The sequence below is a fragment of the Bicyclus anynana genome, chromosome 24 (assembly GCF_947172395.1).
Source record: "Bicyclus anynana chromosome 24, ilBicAnyn1.1, whole genome shotgun sequence".
NCBI classification, from domain to species: domain Eukaryota; kingdom Metazoa; phylum Arthropoda; class Insecta; order Lepidoptera; family Nymphalidae; genus Bicyclus; species Bicyclus anynana.
In genome coordinates this window covers 9,199,805-9,212,640 of record NC_069106.1, presented here as the reverse complement: position 1 = coordinate 9,212,640, position 12,836 = coordinate 9,199,805, and the positions used below count along the sequence as shown (strand labels likewise).

The window sequence follows — 12,836 nt, the reverse complement described above, 5'->3', positions numbered from 1 at the left end:
GCAACGATTTATTTCCGATCTCTTTGAATTCGGATATGTTTAACTTATGAGGGGGTGGTCGGAGAGATGTTTGTTCTACCCCCCTTATTTAGGGGGAGGGTTGTGACTGAGTAGTATAGTAAGTATAGTAGGTATTTTATGAGATAAGTTTGTAATATTTTCTGTATTTCCATCATCCTCGTTAGGCTTAAGGTCAACTCACACTGATTTAGAATCAAAACGTTGCAACGCATTGTATTTTTAACCGACTTCCAAAAAGGAGGAGGTTCTACGTTCGGCTGTATGTATGTTTTTTTAACTACAATTTTATACGAATATGTATTAGTAGCTGACGCCGCGCGGTTTCACCCGCATGGTTCCCGTTGCCGTAGGAATACGGGGATAATAATATCCTATAGTCTTTCTCGATAAATGGACTATATAACACTGAAAGAATTTGTCAAATCGGACCAATAGTCTCTGAGATTAGCGCGTTCAATAAAACAAACAAACAAACAAACTCGTTGTATAACTACAACGCGCTACGATGCTCGCGTATCTTTGCTTAGGTATATTGTAACAGCAAAAGTAGAAGCAAATTATTAATATTCAATGTCATTGGATTTTTTTTTAAGAATATTTGCCATATTTTTTATAATATGACCAATATTCTCATTCCCCTCCAACTAGTCAGGAAAGACTGTATTAGGAGTACGAACGACAATAGAGTAACGGGGCGGGATCGAACCACCACCCCTCGGTTATGAGTCCAACCGCTCTTATCGTTGAGCTAATGGGGCTTCAATTTTTCCTTTTTTTTCTTTACAAGATAGCCCTTGATTACAATCTCATCTGATGGTAAGTGATGATGCAATCTAAGATAGAAGCGGGCTAACTTGTTAAAAGGAGGATGACACACCCCTTTTCGGTTTCTACACGACATCGTACCGGAACGCTAAATCGCTTGGCTGTACGTCGCGAAGGCACGTATCATTGCGCGTCGAAGTGGAAAACTTGTTATAGCCGTTGGACCTTATTTCCCACTTAAATCAGGTCAGGAATTTGCTTATTTTGTCAACTACATAACCGTAAAAAGTTTCTTTTGCAAACAGTGTCCGAGACCGTATAGATATCTTCAGTGACTCAATTAGTTGTATTTAGACTAGGTTTCCTTAAATATTATTGATCGATTACTTCTTCACATTTGTTTTTTCTTCATCTTTTTGTATGTCTTTTTTCTTTTTGTTTAGAGTAAGTTAATATTTTGTCTTAAGTACCCAATGTAAGCATGTTGTGTTTTCTTCATCATCATCATCATCATCATCATATCAGCCGAAGTACGTCCACTGCAGGACATAGGCCTTTTGTAGGGACTTCCAAACATCACGATACTGAGCCACCTGCATCCAGCGAATCCCTGTGACTCGCTTGATGTCGTCAGTCCACTTGGTGGGGGGTCGGCCAACACTGCGCTTTTTTCAAGTAAGCACAATTACATTAGGATAAATAGAAGCTATTTTTGATATATGTTTGTTTACATTGTGCCAGTAAACAAATAAAAAAAAATTGAAGTAAAAAGAAATTTAGAAATCGATTTCGATAAGAAATCTGCGTTTACATATACACTGAGTATAGAGCTTATTCGGAAGTCAGCTTTTAAAACACTTATGCATAGGTCACTGGGTTTCAATACATATTGTGGCGGTAAAACCCATTCATAAAATTCAGTAAACTGGTAACCGGTGCAGCATGTGAGTCGATTTTCCTCAACAACCTATTTTCTCGATGCACGGTTCACAAGTTTATATTGATGGAAAGCGAAGTGAAAACCTTAAACACTTCAGCCGAATTTCGGTTGTATTGTGCAAATTCGGCTCAACGCACATCGGCGGATGCACGTTGTATTATACGAGTAAAGGAAAAAAACATAATAATTAACATTGCCTTACTAAATTCCCGATTGCGCTCTTTTGGCTACCTCGAATTTGCCTTAAATTATCATATTAAATACGAATAATACATCTCGTATTTCCACTAGACTTTCAACTGTATGTTGCTAGAGGATTTTAAGTTACTTTGGCCATATAGCCCGTCCTGATAACCTGGATGAACTAATAGTAGTGGGCAAGGTGGAGGGGAAACGACCAACGCGGCCGATCACCTACCCGCTGGTCTGACCAGGTTAGGTTACTCACTGGCCTGAGGACCGGACTGTGTGGAGGCGAATTGCTGCAGTGCGGAGACGACCTTCAGCAATGAAGAATGCGACCAAGAAGAAGAAAACATACAAATAATACAAAAAATATTGTTATCAATGAAAAAAGAGAGAGCAAATGAGGTAAAATGTCATGAATAAATAAAGTTGCAAAATCAATTTAATAATGTTAAAAGTAATAAATACTAACATAGGTATAATTAAATACCAGTAAAACTAGTTTTACTAAAAAAATATAAAGTTTTATATAAAAAAGGGACTAAAAAAGATATTTAAAAATAAGTTCGGGCTTTTAAATAATTAAGACTGAGTGTAATGTTAATTAGTAGGAGCGGCACGAATCCCAGCAGTGTACGCTTGGCCTGGCGCGCCCGCAAAAATACTTGCACTTCAAATTCAAATATTTAAACCCCGACTAAAGCTGCAGGGTTTGTGAATACAATAATTCTACATTCATTTTGTACTAGCAGATTCCGCGACTTCGTCCGTGATGTTCCTGTTCCTGAGAAAATATTGAAAAAAAGTGCTGTGCCTGTGCTGCATTCGTACCTTATTGTAGATCTGAATCTGTCATTGAGAAATAAACATCTATGAAGTCTGGTAAGTTCGTTGATAACACTCCCATGATATGCGGGCGACAGGGGGAAAGACAGCACGGATGTGAAATCGTGCGTGTGACGTGCATCAGTGGTGGGTTTTTCATTCATCGCTCACGCCCCTGGCCCAAGCGCAACACCGGGAGTGTTACGAACGAAGTTGCCAAGCTATAAGTCTTTAAGTTCTCTGAAAAGTATTAGAATACATAGAAAAAGCGCAAATTACGGCGTCACTATGGTAAATAGACGGCCTCCGTGGCGCAGTGGTATGCGCGGTGGATTTACAAAACGGAGGTCCTGGGTTCGATCCCCGGCTGGGCAGATTGAGATTTTCTTAATTTGCCCAGGTCTGGCTGGTGGGAGGCTTCGGCCGTGGCCAGTCCACCCTACCGGCAAAGACGTACCGCCAAGCGATATAGCGTTCCGGTACGATGCCGTGTAGAAACCGAAAGGGGTGTGGATTTTCAACCTCCTCCTAACAAGTTAGCCCACTTCCATCTTAGACTGCATCATCACTTACCATCAGGTGTGATTGTAGTCAAGGGCTAACTTGTAAAGAATAAAAAAAAAAAAAATAGAGATTCTTTGTATTAAATACATAATATAGATTAGCCCTGCCCTGTGACTTCTTTACCGGATAATTATGGTGGGAGGGACCTGACAAATCACAAAATTTATCTGAGAACCGAACTTCGGATGTATTACTAGATAACCAAGCACAAGTTAATTATTTAATAGGTCAAAACATAATTCTCATGCCGATCATAATGTTTGCTTAGTAATATTTGGATGGTCTCTGGAGAGATTGGTCGCCGGCCGTAATTCGGTGGAACATTACAGCCAAAAGCTCGTAATCTCGTCAGAGTGCCTAATACCGGCTCGTCCCTGGTGACCAGTAAATATTGACGGGCAGGAAGAAGGGATCTAATTAGCTTCCCGAAAACTCATATTACTGACTAGCAGACGTTCGTGACTTCGTCCGCGTGGAATTCAGTTTTTCACAAATCCCGCGGGAACCACGGATTTTTAATTTCTATATATATAATATACTAGCTGGACGCCGTACGGTTTCACCCGCGTGGTTCCCATTTCCGTAGGAATACTGGTATCTATACTAATATTATAAAGCGGAAGAGTTTGTTTGTTTGTTTGTTTGTTTGATTGAACGCGCTAATCTCAGGAACTACAGGTCCGATTTGAAAAATACTTTTAGTGATAGATAGCCCATTTATCGAGGAAGGCTATAGGCTATATTTTATTTTCAAAAAAATTAGGGATCCTTCCTGAAACTCCAATAATGTAACCCAAGGTGTACATGGCGTGTGTTCGCGCCTTCCCAAAAGTCTGCTAATTCCCTCAAGCATTGTCATTGCTATTCAAAAGGCCAAGGAGTTGCAAATACAGGAGCATCATTCACTCGACCGTAAAATGACCTCACTCTCAACCAACACGCACACGAGACGGTTGTAACTTGCCAATTTGTCATCGGACGTAACCTTACTTACAATAAACCTTTTCAACCTTCTCCAAGTTTTTCTTTACCAGCGTGCGCTGCAAAAACTATGGATGTAAGAATAAAATAATGTACAACAACTTTGTAGAACACATCATTTGTTACAAAAAATGTCGCAACAGCATATATCTATCTCCTATATTTTAGCTGATATAGTACCTTTTATACTTTAATAAATTATTTAAAACGTATCATAGGGTTTACTTCATTATTTACACAACTAAACTAAAATCCTTATTAAAATGAGTTACTTAATAATCAATAGGATATTATAGAGATAAGATTTGCCTTTTACAGTATGTTAATTAGTCATATAGTTTCGGAGATAATACAAAATTTCTAAAAGACGCAAAAATGCCGCTAAAAGACGCCCCGCGGTTTTTCCCACATAGTTCCTGTTCCCGTAGGAACGCGGAGTAAAAACAAGGTGTATGACACTCGCAAATAACGTAGCTTTCTATTGGTGAATTTTCAAAATAGGTTCTGTAGATCCAGAGATTACCCCTACAACCACACAAACTTTACCTCTTTATAATCTACTCTTCAGCTTTATATTATTAGTATAGATACTTTAATATTATAAAGCTTAAGAGTTTGTTTGTTTGCACTAATCTCAGGAACTACTGGTCCGATTTCAAAAATACTTTCAGTGACAGATATCGAGGAAGGCTATATAGGATTTTTTTGCCTATTGAGAGCTTACGTTGCGTGCGCTGAGTAAACGCTTAAAGTTGCGTAAAAATCATGTATGACAGAATTGTTCCCCTTTAAAAGTTCTAATAAAAGTCCGCGACAGTATATGTCTATCTTTTAAGGTTAGCTCATATAACCTGCTTTTATGCTAACCAAATTTGTTCTAAAATCTGTTGCATTATTTGTGAAGGTGTTTTTATAAACATGATATTAATCCTTATCCAAATAAATATGTTATTCATCACAAGTATTTAATTTAAAACAAAAATGCCTTTCACATAATTCGATTTAAATTAATATCTTAGGAGATATCGCAGTTTTAAAACAAAATCAGCAAAATAATGTTCGAGTAAGCGGAGTGGCGGTGCCCCCAGTTAGCTCTGCAAGGTATCATGCCGCGCGGCTCAGACGCGTGGTCGGCTCCTTACGGAAAGGTTGTGCTCAGCGAACTAATTTTTAAATTTGTTCTTTCCAGAATAGAAATAGTTTTAGTTTACTTATTTTTGTTTATTTCCTTTTCTAAATAGATACATTTTTTGAGTTTCTTTTTGTAGTAGGTATTTAATATTCTTTAGGGTATTGTTTATGATTTAGTAGTATTTTAGGGTAATTCTTTTACTTCGAATAGGCGATATTTTCTGGTATTATTTTAGCGTTTATACTTTTTAAATGAGTAAGTTAGTAATAAGTTTCGTTTTTGTTTAGTTATTTTTCTTCTCTAAATAGATACATTATTTGATTTTGTAGTTTTTTAGGGTAATTCTTTTAATGTGGATAGGCGATATTTTCTGGTATTATTTTAGCGTTTATAGTTTTTAAATGAGTAAGTTACTAATAAGTTTTGTTTTAGTTTAGTTATTTTTGTTAATTTTCTTCTCTAAATAGATACCTTATTTGATTTTGTAGTATTTTAGGGATTTATTTTTACCGTGGATCTGATATCTAATCGTGTAATAATTAGTTTTGAGTAATTCGTTTTTCAATTATATATTGTTATTACATATATATTTTTACATAAATAATAATATATTATACACATATAAATTAAAAAATGCCTAGAAAAAGATCTCAACTTTCTCGGCAGTCTGCCACTGCAAAACGGCTGCGACTTCAGCGCAGCAATGAAACAGAGGATGAAAATGAACATAGGTTGGCTACTCAACGAGCAATCAATGAACGAGACCGCGCCAGAGAAACAAGTGTTGAACGTACACAACGTTTGGCTTCACAAAATTCTCGAACTTCGGCGAAACGACAACGCGAATCAATTACTGAATGTTCTCAACGTTTGGCGTCACAAAATTCCCGAACTTTAGCAAACCGCGAACGGGAAACAAGCGCTGAACGTTCGCAACGTTTGGCGTCACAAAATTTCCGAACTTCAGCAAACCGCGAACGGGAAACACGTGCTGAACGTTCGCAACGTTTGGTCGCACAGAATTCCCGAACTTTAGCAAACCGCGAACGGGAAACGACTGCTGAACGTTTGCAACGTTTGGCCTCACAGAATTCTCGAACGTTGACGAACCGAGAACTCGAAACAAGCGCTGCACGTTCCCATCGATTAGCTCAACAAAATGCAAGATCAACAATGAATAGAACTCGCAGGCAGCACAACTTATTGAATTCTGCTTTTGCTTATGACTTTAACCTTGACTATTTTGTACTAAATGATATTGATATTGGTAGAATGGATGAAATATGCAACCAATGCCAAGCAATGAAATGGAAGGCTGAAGCTCCTGGTCTGTGTTGTAGTGGTGGCAAAATTAATATACCTAAAATCCCCGAACCAACATCAGTTTTAAAAGAACTGATATCAGGATCACATCCTTCATCAAAACATTTCTTGAACCATTCAAGGCAATATAATACAATTTTTCAGATGACTTCATTTGGAGCCAAAGAAATTCGAGAGGGGAACTTTATGCCCACATTTAAAGTCCAAGGGCAAGTTTACCATGTGATCGGTAATTTACTTCCGGCTGAAGGTGCACAACCAGAGTATTTGCAAATATATTTTGTTTCTCATGCAGATCAGGTATCCTTGCGTTCAAATTTAAACCCGTCCTTACAAATTGATCTTATCGATGCGCTACAAAAATATCTTCACGAAAATAATACGTATATTCAAAGTTTTAAATACAATCTCGAAAATAGACCATTGAGTGATTTAAAACTTATCATCCATGCTGATGTAAAACCTGCCAACGATCATCGAGGTCGATATAATGTGCCAATAGTAGATGAAGTAGCTGTTCTTTTGGTAGACGAGGATAAAGGTCCCCGAGATATTGTGTTGAATGCGAGAGATGGTCAACTTAAACGAGTTTCTGAGCTTCACAGATCATACGACCCACTTCAATATCCCTTACTGTTTCCATCTGGCAATGACGGGTACTGCATAAATATTGCACAACATAATGCTGCTGCTAGATCTAAAACTGTATCATGTATGCAGTTTTATGCCTTTAGGCTCATGGTGAGAATAGATGATTTTAACAGTTTACATTATTTCAAAGGATTACTTAACCAATATTGTGTTGATATGGCGGCAAAAATGATATCTGAGAGGCTTGATTTCATCAAAAGAAATCAAAAAAAGTTGCGGGCTGAGGACTACATCCATTTAAGAGATGCCGTTACCAATGATGGCAATATAGACGCTTTTAATATTGGCCAGCATGTTATATTGCCATCGTCATTTACAGGATCTCCAAGATACATGAACGAAAAAAGTCAAGATGCCATGACTTACGTCAGAAAGTTTGGAAGACCAGATCTCTTTGTTACATTCACATGTAACCCTGAATGGGCAGAAATAAGAAACGAATTATTACCCGGTCAAAAATCGTACGACAGACATGATTTGGTTTCTAGAGTATTTAATTTGAAACTAAAGAAAATTATAGGTCTATTGACAAAGAAACATATCTTTGGACCAACTCAAGCTTTTGTTTATACCGTTGAATGGCAAAAAAGAGGTTTACCTCACGCTCATATTTTGTTATGGCTAGCAAATAAATTACAGCCGGATTCTGTAGATGACATAATATCGGCTGAAATACCTGACTTACAACAAGATCCCATGCTTCATAACATCGTCATAAAAAACATGATACATGGCCCATGTGGATTTCATAACCCTACGTCACCATGTATGAAAGAAAACTTTTGTTCTAAAAAGTACCCCAGGTCTTTTATTTCTGAAACACAAACTGGTGATGACGGTTACCCAACTTACAGGCGCAGATCTCCAGATAATGGTGGAAACATGGGAATTGTTCGTGTCAAAGGAACAGATATGAGCGTGGATAATAGTTGGGTGGTTCCTTATAATCCGGTCCTTTCACGAAGTTTCAATGCACATATCAACGTAGAATTTTGTCAATCGGTCAAAGCTATAAAATATATTTGTAAATATATTCATAAAGGTTCTGATCAAGCTACATTTCCTTTACAAAATATTAACGATGAAGTAGAAAAATACCTAAATGGTCGCTATATTAGTTCATCTGAAGCGTTTTGGAGAATTTTCCAATTCTCTATTCATGAACGCTTCCCGGCAGTTATTCATTTAGCAGTTCACTTGGCAAACGGACAAAGAATTTATTTTAATAATGAAAATCTCCAAGATAGGGTCAATAATCCTCCTTCGACAACGCTTACAGCGTTTTTCGATCTGTGCAGAGTAGATGTATTTGCAAAAACTCTTTTATATCAAGAAGTACCTCAATATTACACATGGGAAAGAAATAAATTTTCTAGAAGAAAACGAGGGCAAGACGTTAATGGATTCCCAGGTGTAAAAAAAGATACAGCTTTGGGTCGTGTGTACAATATTCATCCGACTCAAACTGAATGCTTTTATTTGAGAATGTTATTGCAACATGTTCGCGGTCCAACGTCATTTGAAGATCTTCGAACCGTCAACGGTATTATTTTACAGACGTATCAAGGCGCCTGCAAGAGATTAGGTTTACTGGAAGGAGATCATCATTGGGAAAATACTATATCAGACGCTGTTTTATCAGAGTCAGCCACAAAGTTAAGAGAATTATTTGCCATCATCCTCATATTTTGTCAGCCATCTGACCCTTTCGAGATATGGAGTAAATTTCGTAATGATTTGTGTGAAGATATATTAAATAGAAATCGTAATGACCGACAGGATATGACATTACAATTTAATGATAATATATACAATGAAGGGCTTATGATAATTGAAGATAAGATTCATGAGATGTGTGATAAATCCTTAACCGATTTTGGACTTCCAGCGTCCAATAGAAATAATTCAAATAGTAATATGGATCCATTAGAAGAAGCATTGCGAAAACCGTATGATTTAAATAAATTAAGTGATTATATTTCTGAAAACGAACCTAAGTTAGTAGATGAGCAGCTGACTGCTTATAATTGTGTTTTGAACAGTGTTCATTTAAATGAAGGGAAGATATTTTTTTTGGATGCCCCTGGTGGAACCGGCAAAACTTTTGTTACCAATTTAATATTAGCTAAAGTTAGATCTCAAGATAAAATAGCTTTGGCCGTAGCTTCGTCGGGCATCGCTGCAACGCTACTAGCGGGTGGACGCACCGCTCATTCAACTTTTAAACTGCCTTTGACTATTTCCTTGCAGAAAGATAGCGTGTGTTCGATCCGTAAAAATGGGCCTTTGGGAAAAGTTTTGCAAGATATCAGTCTAATAATATGGGATGAATGTACTATGATCCATAGAGCTCATGTAGAGGCTTTAGATAGAACTCTTAGAGATATTAGAAGCACTAACAAACTCATGGGTGGAATCACTGTCATGTTTGCTGGGGATTTTCGCCAAACATTACCGGTGATAGTTAGGGGAACCAGAGCTGACATTGTGAAGTCTTGCTTAAAAAGTTCCCCATTATGGAAGTTCGTTCATACCATAAAATTATTTACTAATATGAGAGCACATTTGGGTGGAGGTAATATAAATTTTCCTTCAAAGTTACTTTCAATAGGAGACGGGAAAGTTCCTCATTCCAATACTAAAATTGAAATTGATCTTGATTTAGGTGAGAAAGTTACCAACATTGAAGAACTAATCTCCAAAGTCTATCACGATGTAGTTCATATAGACCAAAAAGACTATCAATGGATGTGTCAAAGGGCAATATTGGCAGCTAGAAATAGTAGCGTTGACGACATCAATAACAAAATACTAAATAAACTTCCAGGAGATAGCGTGAACTACATGTCCATTGATAACGTAATGGATCAAGAGGATGCGGTACATTACCCACAAGAATTTTTAAATTCTCTAAATCCAAGTGGCCTTCCCCCACATTCACTCAAATTAAAAACTGGCACTCCAATCGTGTTGCTAAGAAACTTGAAACCACCAAATTTATGCAACGGAACCAGACTCCAAGTAAAATTTCTTCGCAATAACGTGATTGGTGCTACAGTTTTGACTGGTCCAGCAGTAGGGCAGACAGTGCTGATACCTCGCATCCCTATGATACCAACGGATTTGCCTTTCAACTTTAAAAGAATTCAATTTCCGGTGAAGGTATCGTTTGCGGTAACAATTAATAAGGCCCAGGGGCAAACATTTAAACACGTAGGAATAGATTTACGGCAAGAGTGTTTTTCGCACGGGCAACTATATGTTGCCCTATCGAGATCTGGTTCTGGTGAAAATCAATATCTACTTCTGCCGGAAGAAAACAAAACTAAAAATATAGTGTACGCAGAAGTTCTTTAAAATAACCGTAGTTTCGTTTTTTAATAACCTACAATCTACACGATACCACACTATCACAACACACTAATATTCTAAAGGCGAAAGTTTGTGTATGTGTGTAATTAACTATGTTCCTCCTTTACGCTGCGGCTACTGAAGTGATTTGGCTGAAATTTGGAATGTAAATAGATTTTACTCTGGATATATATAGGATATACTTTTATCCCGCTAAAATTCATGGTTCCTACGGGTTTCGTGAAAAAGTGGATTCCACGCGGACGAATACTTTTATAGAGCTGAATTTAAATCTATACTTTTAATAAATCTGTAGAAAGGTAAATTCTGTACATGAAATTGTTCATGTAATTGTACATATATTTCCAAAATAACTATCAGGGGCTGATTAGTGATCGACACTGATGCCAAAAATACAATCAGTAAAATTTTTGTCTGTCTGTCTGTATGTTCGTTATAGAAACAAAAACTGCTCGACGGATTTTAACGAAACTTGGTACAATTTTTCTTCATACTTCTGGGCAGGTTATAGTATACTTTTCATCAAGCTACGATAAATAGGAGCAGAGCATTGAAGGGAAATGTTGGAAAAACGGGAGAAGTTACTCCATTTTTTAAGTAACCGTCGCGTGTGCAGCCTTAATGGGTAGGGTTGGGTAGGGTAGGGGTAGGGCAGGGGCAGAAACTTGAAAGTTTACATTGACTTCCACGCGGACGAAGTCGCGGGCGTCCGCTAGTAATATATATATAAATAGGCTATCTAACACTGAAAGAATTTTTCAAATCGGACCAGTAGTTCCTGAGATTAGCGCGTTCAATCAAACAATCAAACTCTTTAGCTTTATAATATTAGTATAGATATACGGAGACAAGTAATATTTAATTTCTTAAAATGCACACAACTGAAAACTTGGAGGTGCATGCCCTGGACCGGTATGTATCAATAGGCATCAGAGGGCTTAGTGGCAGTTTGATACTGGTACGTAAACGCGAATTTCTAAGGAATTTAAACAGCGCCATCTAGTGGCACTACTGCACAACTGTTTCAATTCCATATAAATTTGCGTTTACGTCAACGCGATAGTAGCAGTATGAAAATATTGAAAACTCCCACTAGGCACACAGATGACAATTGTTACATAGAATCTCAATTGCGTATATATGTCAAGTAACATACGCCAAAGTTACTGAATTAGCTTGCAGTAGTGGGATGTTAAAAATAGACTGATAATAACGTATTAAGTAGATATATGTCATCTTTCATTATTACGTAAAGATATATACAGTTTCCACTGTTTTATTCTTACTTACTCCAGTGATTACTCAAGCCGCAACCAACAGTTGGCAAGATTCTAAAGCCGCCTCACAATATGCACTAGATGCAGTTTTAATCTAAACGGAGGAATGCGGGCACAGAAACCGTTTCATTTGTGTCTGCTTTCTTTATGTCTACAACACAGATTAATCAATAATAGGCAGATGGAGCGTACAGAAGACCACGGTGACGTAGCCGCTCCAAATACAAAATTCAATAACTAATACATTCTCAAGTCAGTACGACACGAAGCGTCGCATTAGTAACTTTTAATATTATGCAAGTAAAAACTGTTCACAAAAACTAAAGAAATAAGATGTAGTAATTTTTTTATTCGTAATTATTGATTATTATATTAATTTACGTAATTTGTTTTTTTATGGGTTTCTCCGCCTTCACCACGCTGCTTGTAAAGACTTACTCTGTATGATCTTTACTCTGTGGTGTACAGATAGACAGGTAGTCTTCTTTTTAGGGTTCTGTACTTACGTAGTACATAAATGGAACACTTATAATATCACTCGTGCACATTTTAATGTCTGTCTGTTTTTTCCGAATGTACTGGACCAATCCAGTTTGAAATTTGGTACACATATGTACACACAATTCTTGCGACCTATATACAAGGATGTATATTGTATCGTGAATAGGTAAAATTTGAATATGGGGGGGCACTTATGGGGGGTAAGATGGAAAGTTGTAAAAAAAAAACTTTACAAACTTCATCAAATGAAAGGTCTTGATACGAGGATTATTAAAATGTTTTTTTGTTTAATTAAAAA

The 12,836-nt window shown here is 37.1% G+C and overlaps 1 protein-coding gene across 1 annotated transcript; it reads left to right on the top strand.

Moving 5' to 3' along the window:
• The first annotated feature begins 3,902 nt into the window (after positions 1-3,902).
• Positions 3,903-11,470, top strand: LOC128199457 (uncharacterized). The gene has a single exon (XM_052889055.1). The coding sequence runs from the start codon at positions 6,048-6,050 to the stop codon at positions 10,743-10,745; it is 4,698 nt and encodes a 1,565-aa protein (XP_052745015.1). The 5' UTR covers positions 3,903-6,047; the 3' UTR covers positions 10,746-11,470.
• Positions 11,471-12,836: the final 1,366 nt, after the last annotated feature.

Coding starts and splice junctions, on each gene's coding strand:
- LOC128199457 (XM_052889055.1), top strand. CDS start 6,048: ATGCCTAGAAAAAGATCTCAACTTTCTCGGCAGTCTGCCACTGCAAAA.